Source organism: Perca flavescens, chromosome 17 (genome assembly GCF_004354835.1).
Source record: "Perca flavescens isolate YP-PL-M2 chromosome 17, PFLA_1.0, whole genome shotgun sequence".
NCBI classification, from domain to species: domain Eukaryota; kingdom Metazoa; phylum Chordata; class Actinopteri; order Perciformes; family Percidae; genus Perca; species Perca flavescens.
This window is the reverse complement of record NC_041347.1, coordinates 30,218,101-30,236,579: the sequence shown is the minus strand read 5'-3', so window position 1 is coordinate 30,236,579 and position 18,479 is coordinate 30,218,101. Positions and strand designations below refer to the sequence as shown.

Sequence of the window (18,479 nt, the reverse complement as noted above, 5' to 3'; positions counted from 1 at the left end):
GTGGACCTTTCGTAAAAATGTAAAATACCAGATCACGTCATTATCAAAACATACACAAACCACAGAGGAGACTGAATAACATCTAGAAGGCTGCCCGAGTGATTAAAATGTAGCCGGTGCCAAACTGACTGTGACTTTTGAGCGAAAGATCCCACCTATAGCCTCAACACACAAACAGACGTGGGTGGAAACCAACTTGACGACTGTGTAAAATTTACATTGTAAGTACCTTTCCAACAGCCACCAGCTGTGGTTTATTGGAATGTAGTCCTCGAGCATTTTCTCATTTTCGGCCCAAAGAGAGCAACACAGAAGCTTTAAATCCCTTTCATTTTTCAACTAACCCAAAAGGGAACACACAGCCAAACTGAGTTAACACGTATAGATCACCGTTTTAGCACACAGGTGCAATGCAAAAAAAACAACAACAAACAAAATTCATTAAAAAAAAACAAAGTAGGAATCCAAAGAGAGATAGAATCCAGAGGGAAATAAAAGTACAACAGGTATTACTGAGAAGAAAGGATATCATTTCTCGTTTTGCTTTTTCTTTTATACAAATGTGTGTTTGTCAGTCCGTTGTAGTTTGTTGCTGTGAAGCGGCGAGGCTACAAGACGGCCGGCGAGGAGAGCGCCAGCGGGCGGTAGTACCAGAGCCAGAGCAGCGGGGGCAGCAGAGAGGCCAGGCCCGCAGGCCGTCTGGAGACAGCCGAGTTCCTCAGGATGGTGTTGGACGTACTCGAACCGTCTATCTGAGTGTCCTGGGGGGGAGAAGACAGAGAGGGACAGGAGACAGAGTTTGGTATCGGATTTTTCAAGACATTGTCACTCCCAGGGCGTCAAAAGCGACGCTTGGTCAGGTGCCTTTGGCGTTCACTACTGACGCAAAAAGTCTCCTCTAGCGTCATATTTAGTTGGTCGGGACTTTTTGCATCACTTTTGGACGCTCTGGGTCGGGACGTACGTTTAAATGACATGCAGCACAAGAACGAGACGGTTAGGTTAGGGCACAACCCCGGTCTCCTGGGTGAAAGTCCCGTGTTGTTTGACCACCCCCAAACAACCTCCGTACGCGGATTCTTCTTTTTTTTTGTCTTTCATACTACTTGCTACCGTTGTCGCTGCTGCTCTGCCCGGTGCGTTCCATACAGACGCTGAGAGCCACTGACCAATCGTCAGTATATGACGAGTTCGGAAATAGACTATGAAAGTGAAACATATGCTCAATCAGGTCAGTATATAAAGGTTAGTATATATCGATTCCCTCTTTCTCAAGGCTGTAAGATTTACCTCACATCATCGTGGATAAGGTGTATATCCAGAGACAATAGTCGCCGGTCTGAGTGTCCAGATTGTAGCATGAGAACGTTTCATGAGACAGCTGTGGCAGGTGCCTCTGGATCTTATCCATACAGGACTCTGGGATCTTTTTCATGACAGCTTAATAAATGATGACCGAAAAAACCAACAACAATAAGCATTCCAGGGATCAAGTGCCATTGGAACATTTTAGGTATTTAGGTCTTTATGTATGTAAGTATCCCAAACATCAAACCATTTTTGATTTTGCCTGTAGCAGCATGTTATACCCTTAGGGACATAAAAGGGTCTTTAGGTTGCAATTTAATTCATGCATGCAAGATGTGGAATACTTCCAAGACTGTTTAATTCAATAATATCACCTATAAAAAAACTCAATGTATTCATCTGGTATGACGCAGTACAAAAGGTTGAAAAGTGAAATGGTGAAATGCCACAGTGGAAAGCTAAAAAGTGTGTGTGTGTGTGTGTGTGTGTGTGTAAACTGCGTGTGCCACCATGCGTAAGAATGTGTATATAGAGATTCACCAGTGGTGTTTTGCTTGCTAATAAAGCTATACGCTAACGGCTGGGTCATCTCCCCCAGACCTGTCCCTGCCTCTATTAAATGTCAGTCCAGTGCATAACAGTGCCTTATTATTGTACAATGACATTTACAGTGAACTTTAAAAGCCACCAGATAAGCAACAATCCCATTTCAGCCCTCAAAGGAACTACAAAGTCCAGGAGTTTACAAAGGAGGTGGGAAGGATTGCCGTGGCAATCACAGTCAGAGGGAGGTCAGAGACTTCCAAGATCGAGGGCGGATCACAGCTGGTGATTATTTGATAGCTCGAGCAATTGCCTTGTGGTCTTAAATAAAACGGTTTTGTCGGATACAACGGTGAATCGTTTTGAGAGTTCATCTCCCAACACAAGTTGTTTTTACAGGCTGTGACATGGCTCTTTGACAGCACTCCTGACCAAGCAATATATAATATCCAAATGCACTGCAACAATCAGCTTGCGGAGAATTGAAACATGTTTAAGACCCAATTTGTCAATGCAATTATCTTTATTTTGTGTCAGGGTATGGTTATTTTGTTGTATCGCTGGTAGTGCATTCAAGGATGCTCAGAAAAATGTGATGCCGCTGCTTTACAGATAGCCTTTTAACTGGAACATAATTGTAACAAAGAAGTAGAAAGGTGAGAGAAGTCTTACTCTCTTAAAAGAAAGCTTGGAGGGAAAAGTAACATAAACTGACAACAATGGCTGCCAAGACAATAACATGGTGAGTTACAATCCTTGAAACTCATCTAACCCTGAGTTATTGTTATTCAATATCTTCCAGTATGTTATGCTGTCCCACTCGAAGTCATGTAGTTGCTTTGATTGACCAGAAGTTTAGTTTAAAGTAAAATCTTTTTTTTTTCACTTAGAACTTCATTTAATTTGTTATTCATTATATACATGAGCTGTGTTGGAGACTTTTCCCCATCACAGAAATAGAGCACTATATAGTGTGTTCGCCATTTTGTAGCCAATTCTACGCGGTTAAGGCCTCCTCCACACTGCCTGTGTGGCGTGAGCGTGGCGTTTCTGTTGCGTGTCAGTTGTCTGTCAGCTGCGTGGCGTTTTCTATGACTTTGCACACCAGAAACGTGTCTTGACACGACGCTGCTGCTGCTGTTAGAGCACCCTTGTTTGCTTTCGTGTCGCCTGAAAAATAGGCGTCGGTCCTAGTATTTCTAGCATGCACGCGTTTTCGGCGTGGCTCGAGCCACGCCTGAGACGTGCGTGTCACGCAGGCAGCGCGAAAGCTCTAACCTGTTAACATGGGAGCTGAAATATAAATGGACACGCCACACAGCTGACACGCTCACACCACGCAGGCAGTGTTGCAGGAAAAATGGAGCGGGCTTTTGTTTCTAAACAGTGGAAATGTAACATGCAACATATATGCAACATATATACAACCTTTTATTCTTCTCCTGAGTGCTCGGTTTGTTTCAGGGACGTATTAGAAGTATTTTTGTTTTGGTTTGTTTACATGATGCTGGGCGCGTCCGCCTCCGTCACACAAATAACCGGCGCATCTACTGACGCAACGATGTTTTCAGTCTATAGTGTCCAAAATCTCGATGGTCGTTCCCTATATAGTTCACCATTTAATAAACATAATATAGGGAATAGTGAGTGAGTGAATGAGGAAACGGTTTCGAAGTATGAATTCACAAATTGAATTGGTTAAAATAATTGAAAAAAAACTTACCACACAGAAGACGCCATCGACAGAGGAGTTTGACTTCAATTTCTGAGCCTGCAACAGCAAGACACAAAAGAGTCACAATCCATGTTACAGCCCAAGGTTTGTGTTTGATGTTTGTGAAAAGGATCCAAATGAAAAACAGATCATATGTTAATAAAGTTTCATAAGGTTAACTCATTTCCTAAAGTTGCATGTCACGTTACAACACAAACAGCACTGTGGCGCTTTGACAACTGTCAAAATGAGACACAGAGGATCTGCGCTTAGTCATTTGCTTTGATCAACAATCGATGGGGCAATCTGAAATCTCATCAGACTGCAAATATTCTGTCAATACGTTTTACACAACAGGTGCCAACGACGCACAGACATCAGCGTTCAAACACCGTGACTAAACTCCAAATAAGCATCACATATAATCTGAGTGTTTATGAAAGCTCAGTGCTGAACTGATCATAAAAAAACAGATTGCAAACTAGAGCTGAATCGGAAAAAACTACAATAACCTTGGATAGTTTACCCTGAGAGCCTGTTAAACTTTTAAAGCCTGTGATATTTTCAGTCAGAGGAGGAGAAGAGTGATGCTGAGCACAGAGGGACAGTCAAACCCAGACTTGGATTTCATCTCAGATTTACCATTCAATGGCTGTCGCACGCTCAAACACACTGTCTTTGATTCTCTCTCACACCCACACACACGCACACTCGCACGCACGCGCACACACACACACACACACACACACACACACACACACACACACACACACACACACACACACACACACACTCTGTAACGATAGCAATGACGAATGCTTTGATGGCTCGACTGCGTTTTTAATGTAATACTGCAAATTAATTGTGGAAATTAATTGTCTACCAAATTGAGTCATATCCGTTCTTCCGAAATTGGCCAGCTCTAAATAATGTCTGCATAGGTTTAGTCATCTAAAACTACTTCAAAAATTAGGAAAAGATCCTTGTAGCACTCAATAATGTAATGATTTTCTGAAAATGTAATAAAGGTTGCACTTAACCGGATCGCAAATGTAATGAAACCCAATAATGTAATAAGATATCCTGACCCGAAATTTTAAATAAGAATCACTATTGACTCAGATGAAAAACATGTCATGGAGATTGATATCAACCATTTTGCCATCAAGTCATGAACAGAAAAAAGGAAGAATGTACAAATAAACATGACATTTGTTAATTGATGACGCATCACATCGGTAATTTCAAGTCTCCCCTCCGTGTCTGTACTCTTCAGGTAAATTTGGGCAAAGAGTGATTACCACTTGTGTTGATTGCAAGCCCACGACGAGTTGATGAGCTGATTTGCAGCGCAGGCCTTGTAATCAGCATCTGAACATCTCGTAATTTTTGTTCTGTATTTGGTAAATAAGGCATCTGATTATGACTTTGAAACTTTGTGCAGGAGTTTTTTGGCTGGAGAAAAGATTTTCTCCTTCGCTTCTAATGACCTGCATACTGAATCTCTGCACTCAGGATGGATGCTGTACGTGAATGTAACTCCAGTTTTGGCTTCTGGTTATTTATGTGTGTATGCGTGTGTGTGTGCTAAGGCTGTAGGTGTGTGACAGAATAACAAATGGCTGCAGTGTACAGTATCGTGAATTCGGACCCAAAAATGGGGATGTACAGCAGGATGTAGCGGGCATGGTGATACAGAAAGTGAGAAACTGTATTTTGTTATTACACCTTTTCTTCAGCACTAAACCAAAAAAAGAAAAAAGAAGCTCGGTGGGAATGGTGTCTATAAATCATGGTGTAATTGCAGTCCTCTGTATAAAGAAGCAAACAAAAGAACAAGCCAAGAATTCCAAGTGTGGTAGCAAAAAGAATAGACGTGGTCTGAGGAGCACGATGACTAAACACACTCACGTCAGTTTATGTTTCACGATGAGGTACCATCTGTGTTAGGAGTCATTGTTTAGATTCATTAAAAGTTTGAAACATCTCAGACAGCAACGCTGAGAGATCATAATGATAATGAACGTTTACAGCTCTCTGCTGAAATCTGAAATCCTGTGGGCACTTTGAGTGGTTCACAACAGAACATTTGGACATTTAAATGATATGCAAGTTTATCTTAGAATGTAGATTCCGTTTTGAAGTAGGGCTCCATCTGCCACTGCTAATGTTTTTTTTATAATGTCTCCACTATGATCTGAACAAATTCAGCAGTATTGAGGCTGATTTTTAAAAGGCTTGTCTTTCTGGAATAAGAGATTAAATGAATGGCACAATCTATGATACAAATATAAACAAAAGGGTCACACAATTCCCCAAATCACCACCACTCAAAATACAAAATTAGACCGGTCTTTCACTTCTTTTGACATAAAGACAACCAAATTAACCAATGTTTCTGATGATGTAAAATGTTTGTTTATATCCATCTCCATTCAAAACAAATGCAGCATTGTAACCACATTTTCTCTTACGTCTGGTACTGCCTATCTATGCAGACACTTTCAGTTTTATTTTGCAGAGGTCTTTAAATTATTCTGTGATTTCTGAGATAATGCATACAATATCTTAAAATCTGCCAAGTAAACCCAGACGTGTAGATATCAGTGCTTTTTTTGTGTGGAGTCTGGGTGAACTGACCCTTTAAATTAGATCATACTTGTACTGTGAAAGCTTTCATTGTGATCACATGCATATTAAAATCATGTATGTTTGTATGTATCAGTAAAAACAACTGTAATACTTATTTCCAACTAAAAAAGATTTGAACGTCAACAAATTCAAATATATATATATATATATATATATATATATATATATATATATATATATATATATATATATATACAGTACAGGCCAAAAGTTTTTTTTTCTGAAATGGTTTTCACTTCACAGGTGTGCTTTGTCAGGGTTAATTAGTGGAATTTTCCCCCTTATTAATAAAAAAGCAAAAGGTGGCTACTTTGAAGAATCTAAAATATAAGACATGTTTTCAGTTATATTACACTTTTTTGTTAAGTACATAATTCCACATGTGTTCATTCATAGTTTTGATGCCTTCAGTGAGAATCTACAACGTAAATAGTCATGAAAATAAAAAGGAAACGCATTTGAATGAGAAGGTGTGTCCAAACTTTTGGCCTGTACTGTATATATATATATATATATATATATATATATATATATATATATATATATATATATATATATATATATATATATATATTCCTGCCTTGTGTCCACGTGTTGTGGATTTGCTTAATACCTGCCTGTTCTGAAAAGTCACATTAGCATGTGGTCGATTTCCATATTTGTGCAGGGCATTTCCTGCCTGCTTTGGAGTCAACTATATTCATAACAACAGGCGGATGGAGCCCTGGGGCTTTCAAACTGTGTGTCTCTGTGTGTATATGTATGCCTCTCCATTCTGGCATGTGTTTGTATTTGTTGTTTTATCTGTAGTTAGTTTGCTGTAGGCCCAACTAGCTCTGTTGTATGATTAAAAACAAGGGGAAAGCTGTCCTTTTAGAGTTTTGATTTCCTCTAAAAACTCAAGAGGGAGAAGAAGAAAGCTACTACTCACTTGCTCCACCACGTTCACATCACACAAAGACAATGCAGAGAGAAAAAACAAACAAAATTAGAACTGCAAGCAGTTATGACGGGGTCCAAGCCACCCGGCGGCAGTCGTCCCAGACGACCCGGGGAGCGTGTGAAAGCGGAACCCAAAGCGGAACCCAAAGCGGAACGTGGGGAGGCAAACATCGTAATATCGAGAGGTTTGAGCCGCAAGGTCTGCGTTACGTTGCCATTGCAAATATCCCATTAAAATTGATTGAGTAAAAGGGCCAAAACTCGTCTACGTTGATTATAGCGCCCCCTAATGGCCGATCTTCGCCAAATTTAGTACACAACTTCCGTGTTGATAGCATTTACTGTGGCAGAGATATTGCAATTGCAAATTTCCCATTTAAATGCATTGAGTTATTGGCCAAAACAAATAAACGTTGATTATAGCACCCCCTAATAGCCGATTGGTAGGTGAGGTCCATGACCCATTGTACATCTACCCTGTAAATTTAAAGTTGTTCACATGAGTGTAAGTGGTGAATCTAAACATGGGTCCCATAGGCCACGTCCATTTTGAACAATCAGTACCCCACTGCAGGGGTGGCCTCAGGAGTTAATTTTGAAAATGAAATATGTGGGAACATTGGGCTGTGGGAACATTGGGCTGTGGGACCATTGGGTTGTGGGAACATTGGGCTGTGGGAACATTGGGCTGTGGGAACATTGGACTGTGGGACCATAGGGCTGTGGGAACATAGGGCTGTGGGACCATTGGGCTGTGGGAACATAGGGCTGTGGGAACATAGGGCTGTGGGACCATTGGGCTGTGGGAACATAGGGCTGTGGGAACATAGGGCTGTGGGACCATTGGGCTGTGGGAACATAGGGCTGTGGGAACATTGGGCTGTGGGAACATAGGGCTGTGGGAACATAGGGCTGTGGGACCATTGGGCTGTGGGAACATAGGGCTGTGGGAACATAGGGCCGGCCCCCTTCGTCTTTGACCCTCTCTGTGTGTTGCCGTTTTCAAAATTCCTTTGCTACGTTCTTGTTCAATTGTGTTTGTCTGTTCTATATGTTCAAAAATATAAAAAAAAACAATAAAAATTGATCTTAAAATCAAAAAAAAATCCCTTCGCTACGTGAAACAAACACAAAATTCAAGCTAGTTTTGAAGAAAATTTGGATAGAGGAAATGATATTTAACCATGTATCCAGCTAATTTAAAAAGCTCACGTTACTGTATTGTGTGAACAGTTAACTTAATTTAATATGTATATTAAATAAAATATAATTTAATTTAATTTAACAAGATCTCATGACAATCTGTACAATAGTTGCTGAGATATTTCAGTCTGAATTTGTCGACCGACATATCATCCACAGAGCTGAAAAGAGCAAGAAGTACACTCTTTAGTCTGAAGCCTTAGGTCAAAAGCACTTTCCTTGTGTTGTCTGAACATTTCATGAAGGAGTCAAAACTTGAATTGAGAACATTAACAAAAGGGAAGATAGTTTTAACTGAGGAGCTTTTAACCTTCTACTTATTTTCCCCTCCACTCTTTGGTTCTTTATTTTTTTAATGCGAGCTAAAGGCACCGCTGTTACAATAGGTTTTGCTGGGCTGTCATTGGCTGGAAGTGGAGAGGTTTTGAGTCACTGGCTAATGGTTATTATTTTGAATATGTGTGTGTCTGAAAAAGAGAGATCAATGAAAAGAGTGGAGTGAATCTTCTCACTGGCCTATCCCTGGAGTGTGTCATTACAACAGCATAGCCTGTCTTGATGCCAACATACACACACATGAAATCAAACACACTTACATGCATGCAGCATCACTCCAATATACTGAGAGTTGTACACACACATACACACTACAAAAGTGGTTTAACACAACTCTCTCATTAACTTGTACTTGACATGTTATCAGAGCAGTGCCAACAGCACACACGCACCAGTACACCACCAAAGCTCATTATCAGTGCAGACTTTGTATGTGTCAGCGAGCCAGTGCACTTGCATTTGTGTGTATTTGTGTGTAATTGCATCTGTCTACAGTCTCTGTCTGTGTGAACTAAACTTGCCGGACTGTATGTTTGCATATATGTGTGAGTATGTTTGTAAAAAAAGGGACATAAAGTTACTGGCAGAATCTGTGATTCAAATCTGAAGAAAAGGGAAGAACTCAAGTGGATGAAGTTACCATAAAGTTGCCTGCTATCACTATCACTTTGACTTTTTTTTTTGTTAGTGTGAAAGGTCCCATGACATGCTGCTTTTTTGGATGCTTTTATATAGACCTTAGTGGTCCCCTAATACTGTATCTGAAGTCTCTTTCCCAAAATTCAGCCTTGGTGCAGAATTACAGCCACTAGAGCCAGTCCCACAATGAGCTTTCCTTAGGATGTGCCATTCCTGTGTCTGTAGCTATTGAGGAGGAGAGTGGGGGGGCAGGGTGGGGGTGTGGCCTTGACCAACTGCCACTTTGCTTGTTTGAAAGCCATGATGTCTCTCTCTCATGGGTGGGCCAAATTCTCAGGGTGGGCAAAGCAGAGAAAGGGGAGGTAACCTTGCTCCTTATGACTTCATAAAGAGAGGATTCCTGATTGGTCCATCTGAGCTTTCATTTTCTCAAAGGCAGAGCAGGATACCCAGGGCTCGGTTTACACCTATCACCATTTCTAGCCACTGGGGGACCATAGGCAGGCTGGGGGAACGCATATTAATGTTAAAAAACCTCATAAAGGGAAATTTTCATGCCATGGGACCTTTAAAACGTCTTTGAAAGTGTTAGAAATACTATGCTTATTTTCTGATTTATAATGCTACAGAGTATCCAAAAAATAATAAGCTTATTGGCCATAAGTGGCAAACCAATAGAGAATTATTAAACAGCTTTGTATTTCCCCTCAGCTCTTCTGAGCATTTTGGCCTCTCTCAGCTCATTGTTTTGGTTTTACGACTCGCAAGTGTGTTGGTTCACACTCACTGCTCTTATTAACCCCGTCTCCAGCAATATCAGGAGCTGCGTTCAGTTTTAAAGCTCTGATAAACCCAGCACCAAACTGCAGATAGACAAAAGTAAGCGACTAGCTCGTGAACATGGTGCTAAAGAGCCAGGTCTTACCCTTCGGAGATGGTTGAGACCAAAACAGAGCTAAAAGAAGAGTGAATTTAAATTTGTGAAAGCTAATGTCTGCTGGATATATAAATAAGCAATTGTTTTTGCGGGGTTAAAAACTATATTTTGACAAGTGAATATAGATTTTATTATTTCTGAGTATGTTAATTTACGAAACACACAAAGTGCTTGTTTATATGTTTAAATATTTGCAGATTGGGGTTTTAAAGCCATAACAGAGTTCATGCAGCAAAGAAAAAACTATTCAGAAGCGCTGCATCATAACGCATGGTCACTACAACAGTGTGGAGCATAGGGCTGGGCAATATATCGATATTATATCGATATCGTGATATGACACTAGATATCGTCTTAGATTTTGGATATCGTAATATCTTGATATGACATAAGTGTTGTCTTTTACTGGTTTTAAAGGCTGCATTACCATAAATGTACTTTTCTGAACTTACCAGACTGTTCTAGCTGTTCTATTATTTGCCTTTTCCCTACTTAGACATTATGTCCACATTACTGATGATTATTAATTAATTAATTATTGTTTATAGTTTGACTATTGTTTGCAAAAAGAAATGATTAAGGTAGATTTCAGTTCAAAATTGCTGGGGGACTTTCAGTTAACGTGAGAATAACTTCAGTGATTTGATGATGCTTCATCGGGTTGCAATATTATTATACGTGAAATAGCTCTCTGAGTGCCTGTCATCGCTTTGCTGGTAATGACAGTATTATCCCCACATCCTCCCTGACCCAGGAGGAGCCCATCACCGGTGTTCAGGATTGCTGCTTGTGATTCTTCTGTTTCATCAGCCAGATAACTTGGGTTCCTGTAGAGCAGGAATGGCTGCTCCAACTGTTTCAGAGTCTTATCGGGCACAATTGGGCTGACACATACAGGTACACAGATGGATCGATATGCACGAGTGAGTCAACAGCAAGACTGACACACTGGTCAGGACGAATACGGGAAAAAAGAGGATGTGGAGGATGAATGAGTCACGGTAACTGACATTTGGATGCTATATAACAAGCAAAAGATCAGTTCAAAGTAGAATTTTATAAACGTACCAACACTTTCACTAATGGTTTGAAGCATTGACATACTGCTGGCCCTGCAAGACTACCGAGTAAAGTCTAGAACTATTTTACCTGCTATGATGACAAAAACATGCAAACACGTTATCATAACTATCTTGTAAATGTTACAAACATGTTGCCCACATTGATGCTGGTATTCATGTTTTGTTTGTTGTTTTCAATATTTTTACAGGTTAACAGTTTTAGACACTGTATTAAAGCCACATTTGGTGATTTTTGACCATCAGAGGGTAGAAAGACTCCAACTCCAACTGCCCTGCTATACTATTGTCATATCACACTGTTCTGGCTAACATAGCAAACAGCTTCCTACTTGCATGCAGAGCAGATAACGAGTCACATTGGAGTCATATAGTCAAGTCCAACATTCACTCACCTTTTAGCTCTGGTTTGGTCTTCACCAACTCCTGAGAAAAAAAATATCTGGCTCTTTAGCTGCTAAATGTTCCACTTTCTCCACCAGCCGCTTGCTTGTCTCAGGTTGTTTGCTGTAAACTGCTGTCTATGCTTTTGTATGGTTTTATATGACTTACGTGTGTTTGCAATATGAACAACCCTCATTTCATTCACAGTTTCAACCTAAAATATTTGGTATTGTGACAAAACTAGATAAACAAATGGAGCTGGCCTGAAAGTAAACAAGGAAAGAAAGTGAGCCAGAGGAAAAAGGCAGTGAGGTATGCAACAGAAACAGATAGCAGCAGCATATGAGCAGACACTGTAGACATATGGATAGTGAGACAGATAGAAAAGGATAGAAAGATCAGTGGGTCAGATAAAGAGAATTGGTGACTGAAACTTCATCCCTCTGTAAAAAATGGGATCAGATTTGTCCCAAACTAGCCGGAACCCTGGAGCCTCCGAACACAGTTGCCCTCTGAATCCAAAACTAGCTTGTGTGTGTGTGTGTGTATGTGTGTGTCTAACCTGTAGGCTGCCACAGAAGTGGTAGATGCCAGGGTCTGTGTTGATGTTGTTGTCGATGCTGTTGGGGTTGCGTTCGCGGTTTCTCTTGTAGGGGGTGGTGGTGGAGGTGGTGGTCTGGACAGGGGACATTGGCTGCCACACTCCCACATCTGTCCCATTGCCAAAGGCCTGGATGGCATTACCTACAGAAGGAAAGTGGGAGACAGAACTAATTAGCTGTGGACAACAAATACTTTCTTTTGTGGCGAGGTGAGCCACGAAAATTTAGTAAAAGGTGAATTGTCAGAAAAAGCAACAAAAGTAAAAAAAATATGTCAAATTTAAAAACAAAGGTCAGAGAAAGCCACAAAAAAGTCGGGAAAAGAAACAAAAATGATGAAAAAAACGCTACAGAAATGTCAACAAAAAGCGACATGCAGTATTCCAATCAAAGATATTTTACTTTTTGGATCAAGTAAAAGCATGTCAATAAACTACTACATACATGTCTGGCCCTTGATGCCATTCTCTTTTTTCCAGTGAAGTTGAGCTTGACAGCCCTGATTTAAACCAGCCAGGTGAGAGACTGACAAATCTTATCATCTTATCCTGAATAAGATCTTAACATACCGTAGGTGATGTTTTACAGGGATTAAAGGCTACAAACATCTCTTGATGAGTCTTCCTTTGAGGTTTGCTGAGCTGGTAAAGAATTAGTTTTATTAGCCACACCAGAAATACTGCGTCGTAATTCCGAGCAGGTCACTTTAGCACAGAGCTGGATCTTATCGTGAATCACGCGCTTGTTAGTCCCCATGTTAAAATAAAGCTTTATAGTGCACCGGCCTAGACCACAATTAAAGGCGAGTTAGAAGGTACTTAAGTTTTGTTATCACTACCCTCCATTATAAATTCACCACACAGTCAAAAACCTGAGTGCTGATGTGGCTATTTACCATTAGAGTCCATTAGTGGCCCTATTAATAGCGTTCTATGGCTTTGATGTAAAACACACACACACACACACACACACACACACACACACACACACACACACACACACACACACACACACACACACACACAAACACAGAGACACACATCAGAAGAAAGCTGAGCTTTACAGAGCTGCTGTTTGAACCTAATGATATTCTCCCCTCCAACAGTGAATTATGACCCTGATACTGTGGTAAAGGAAAGAAGAGCTGATTTGCATAACGGCTCTTTAACCCCACTGAAATATTAAAACATACATGTGCAGAGACACGTGGGTATATGTCTACATGATGTACAACACATATTCATATTAGATATTAGATCAGGTCATTGTTCTATATTGTATTCTTTGCCAAATGTAATGCCAAATATATATATAAAAATGATGTCATTCATGGACAACCTTTCAGAGGAGCTTTTGTAGTACAACAAAAAAACTGTCGTGCCATTCCACACATAAGATGCAGGCAGTATTCAAAATAAGCTACAGTAATGCAACCACAATTAACAATCAATACATAAAAACGTACAAACAAGCTCTAATTTACCTGCCAAATCTGTCAAAATAAATCACACAGTTTTCATACAGTGCCAGCTTTCATTAACGCAGTAACCCATCAGTCTTTTCTCTCCGTTCCACTCTCTCTGAACAAATACTCCAGACAGCTTAAACAACTCCTACTATTACATTAGAAGCATTCATTCAGGTTCACAAGTGAAATTGGCATTCATGTATCATTTGAACACTCTGTCTCTGAATGGAGGGCATCAAGTCTTTCAAGTAACCATTCAATGTTGTTTTTGTATTATGTTGTGTTGAATAAAATCTATCTCATCTCTTTCTTTAATTCAATTCATGATTACTGTTGTTGTTTTGGTATGAGTGGAGTTGTCTGAAGTCAGCAAGTGTGCTGACTCAAGTCCACACCTCCACATTGTGGCCTTATGGTTGCGTCCTGAAGTTGCACTGCAGGGCCAGAGGGAGCACATGCCGCAGTACTGGCTACATTCATCCTCCAGAAGATGAAAATGTGAAGAATGATTGACAGCTGGTATTTCTTCTCCAACAAGTCAGTAACCTTCCCTTGTATCCTTACGTTTATTTTAATTTTTTTTTCAGGGAAGAGTAAGGGCTCCTGCACACTGCCTGCGTGGCGTGAGCGTGGCGTTTCTGTTGCATGTCAGTTGCGTGGCGTTTTTGCCTTTGCACACCAGAAATGTGTCTGATGCGGCGCTGCTGCTGCTGTTAGGCTTGTCTGTACACATGTACGTTTCCCATTGATAAAATGAAATTCAAGCAGTAGTATATTTCATGTTAAACATAAACATATACTGATCTGATTACAGCAAAGAAAACATCGGCAGTATTGATGGCAAAATAAGCTAGAGAATATTTTGTTCTGTATTGACAGGTGCAATATTATTATTATTATTATTATTTTTTATTACATTTATATCTGCATTTATGTTAAAACCTAGAGACTTTCAAACATCAAAATGTCATGTATTAAATGTATTTGTGTCAAAATGACATATAAACCTATTTTCTTATTCTATTTTGCCTGGAAACGCTTCTAACACGCTTGTGCTTCGCATGAAAAATAGACGTTGGCCCAATTTCTAGCATGCACACGTTTTCGGCGCGGCTTGAGCCACACCTGAGATGTGTCACGCAGGCAGTGTGCAAGCTCTAACCTGTTAACATGGGAGCCGAAATAAACACGCCACGCAGCTGACATGCTCACACCACGCAGGCAGTGTGCAGGAGCCCTAACCCTCAGTGTCCGATTACAGCTCTGAGAGATCAGAATACTGTGGATTTCTTGGTAAAGTAAATAAGATTACAATGGACTGGATTTTTTGAACTGGTCGTTAAAGACAAGACATCTGGATACCTATGTGCATACATATATTCATTACAGTATACTGGACTTGTGTTTGGACAGACTTTGGTCACATGGTCTCCCCATCCTCTCCGCTTTCTTTTCCTTCCCCCTTATGGATGTGGCTTCTGCTAAAAATCAGCCTGACCTCGAAAGAACCTTTTGAGTAAGTTCCACTCTGCACATTTAATAAACGTGACTATTAATCTTGAACTAAGTAGATCCGGGAAACTCCCTGGCTTCATCTGCTGTGATGGATTTACATCTTGTGAGACCAGACATCCCAAAAGATGGAAGGAAAGACTTTGTCTGTCTCTTGCAAACAGACAAACAATTAATAGAGGAAACTTTGTGATGATGACTGAAGAAAAAAAAGAAATGAATTTGTTGGTATTATATTTTGTTAGGTAGTTCAATTTAGAGTTGCAAAGATGAATCGATTAGTTGTCAACTATTACACCAAATTAATCGCCAACTATTTTGATAATCGATTAATCGGTTTAAGTTTTGACATTTTTTACGAAAAAAGGAAAAAATTCTCTGATTGCAGTTTGTTAAACGTGAATATTTTCTAGTTTCTTAACCAAGACCAAACAACTACTCGATTAAGAAAATAATAATCGTTAGTTGCGGCCCTAGCTAAGCATACCACTGTATGTACAGTATCTGGGGGAAGGGGATTAGGCCAGCACATATTAATGGGACACGTCCTGGCTCGCGAATAAACTGGCATTTGGTACAAATCTTCTTTCTTCAAACTAACAATGCTACTTTTATTTCTTTGTAAAATAAATGATGTATAAAAAGCTGCCGATGTGTGCTGGCATTCATGTCTGAGTTGCATAATCTGCACAAAATAAGTCATTTTTGTCAATATCCTGCAGCCCTGATGTGTGCGACTTTGCTCATGACTGTGCATGTGCATATTTAATTTTTTGCCTATGTGTTTGAGCATGTGATTGTGTGGCTTTGTGCCGAGACAGCAGAAGGCCGATGAGCATATATTCTAAGTGTTGATGGGCTCTTTTCCTGGCTCTTCTGTCTCCTCACCTAAGGCCTAATTATACTCACAGCACAGTGACCGCGTGTGAAACACCGTTAGCATCTTAAGTTAAGCCTCAGGATGTCAGACGTGCGTGCGTTTACTAGTCCTTTTTGATTTGTGGATAGAAAATACATTCCAAAATATATCTTTCTATTCAGTACCTGTACATTCATTGTTTCTCTTGATTATTCCCAATCAATCAAACCTCCTTTGTTAAGGTGGTGGCGGCGGTGAGGGCTCACAGTGAGTTCAGTCAGCTATTACAGAAACACTTGGAGATTTAAAAACAATCCACGACTACAAAACAAATTACGAACAAAATCCTCTCTAAAAACATGTATACTTCTGAACCAATTATATGGCATATGCATTTTCACTTTGCATACCATACTTTTAGTATTACAGCTGCGTTTTGATCACCAACTTTGACATTTGAGATAGCGAATTAGCTTGCAGTTACTTGGTCTCCTGGGAGCTGCTGCATCTACAACCAATCAAATATTGCGGTAAATGGATGACATCAGCACACTTGACCGGAAACCACATTTGGTGAGTATCACCTTGTAACAACAATTCCCAACTATTATTGTCCTTATTAGTAACCCTAAAAGCAAGTCTTAACCCTTTAAAAAGCCCTTTATAACAAGTGATAAACAAATATCCTCACTTTCAAGGTCTAAAAACTGGTCCTTAAAACACACACACACACACACACACACACACACACAAAACCAAACATCAATTTAACCTTCACGAATGCATACAGCACATTGCATTCGAACAAACATGATATCCTCTTCCCACTGCAGCACAAATGTTTAGGAAGTGTGTGTTTGCACCTCGCAGATCCAGTCTACATTACCACTTCATCTCACTTTACATGTACAAGGTTCGCTGTAATACTAGAATTGTGACCATGTTGGATGGTGTGACCTTTGCATATTCAGTACATATTCCAGAAATAGGGAGACATCACGTCAGAAATGTTTTGAATACATTAAAGTTCCACGGTTTCTTCTTGAGCATAATAATGTGGTGGTTCCGAACCTGGGGGTGGAGACCCCTCCAGGGGACCGCAACATAGCTCAGAGGAGTTCTAAGAATAATTGCAGGTAAGGAAAACAGATTATTTATTTTTTTTGTATTCCTTTAACCATTTTTCTTTTGAATTATTGGATATTTTAACAGGACATTCTACCTCTTAAGGCCTCTAAAACGTACTCAAAATTTGGAAAAAAAAACTATTTTTGCTTGACTTTCTCATAACCAATAGAAATATGATATAAGCTTTGATAATTTGTCATTGCTTCATTCCTAGGGATCAAGAGTGGAAAAGGATGGGATTTATTGTGTTAGAGGATGCTGATATATTCAGATATGTTTCGGTCATAGTATCACATGACAGAATTCATCCCAGGCAATCATCCTCCGTCTCTGAACAATACAACATCTAAAGTGTAGTATAAGTATAACAAGTAACAATAAGTCCTCTCTCTCAGTCCGTTCATATTCTCGCTTTCTGTCTCTTCTCTTTGTAGCTCTCTTGTAGTTTCTCTCTAGTCATGACCCTGTAACGGGCGTGTGTCAGGATCTTCAGAGTTGTCAGTTCCAGTTACTGCTGATCAAGCTTAATGAGAGCGGAAAGAGGGAGGGCATGAAATAAGGAGATGGAGACCGAGAGATGGGATGAGCCAAAAGAAGTAAGGTGAAGCACGAGCAGGAGAACAAGTGAAAGGAAACGGTTGCAATGGTAAAACAAGTAGGCAGTAAAGGAAGAGTGAGCGAGAATACAGAACGCAGACAATTTAATAATCAGAGGAAGTGTGTTCCTCCACTTTGCCTTTCGCTTGGCTCCCTACAGTGAATACAAGTAAATAATAGATATAATGTAGAGAGCTTGTTTTAACCCACATTAACCCTTTTTGATCGTGCAAATCTCACACTGACACACTTATAAAATCATGTGAACATTCAGAAGCATAGACATGTACGGTACGCATCTCACACCCTTACTGAGAAATAGACAAAGATGCGCGCACACACACACACGTGCACACACGTGTGCACACACACACGCACACACAAACGCAGACTGTAGCAGTCCCTATTATCTGCAGCAGACCAACTTTGTTAACCCAGACTAGTAAAAAGACAACAGAGCAGAGAAAACAAGAGCCGGGGGGGGATTAGTGGAAGAGGAGAAGACAAATGAGAGAGTGAAAAAGAGGAGTTGGTGAAAATGAGGCTGCATCTTGCTGTTGTTTTCTCATCTGGTAA

General features: G+C 40.2%; 1 protein-coding gene across 4 annotated transcripts in view; it reads right to left on the bottom strand.

Moving 5' to 3' along the window:
• Nucleotides 1-208: 208 nt before the first annotated feature.
• The window catches only part of gfra1a (gdnf family receptor alpha 1a), a 126,639-nt gene continuing 108,368 nt past the window's right edge, over nucleotides 209-18,479 (bottom strand). For all 4 annotated transcript variants that reach the window (XM_028603777.1, XM_028603778.1, XM_028603776.1 and 1 more), the window contains exons 8-10: nucleotides 12,300-12,481; nucleotides 3,575-3,622; nucleotides 209-761 (exon numbers count right to left, since the gene is read on the bottom strand). In XM_028603777.1, coding sequence (XP_028459578.1) covers nucleotides 609-761; nucleotides 3,575-3,622; nucleotides 12,300-12,481 — 383 coding nt within the window. In that variant the 3' untranslated portion in view covers nucleotides 209-608. The remainder of the gene's footprint in view (nucleotides 762-3,574; nucleotides 3,623-12,299; nucleotides 12,482-18,479) is intronic.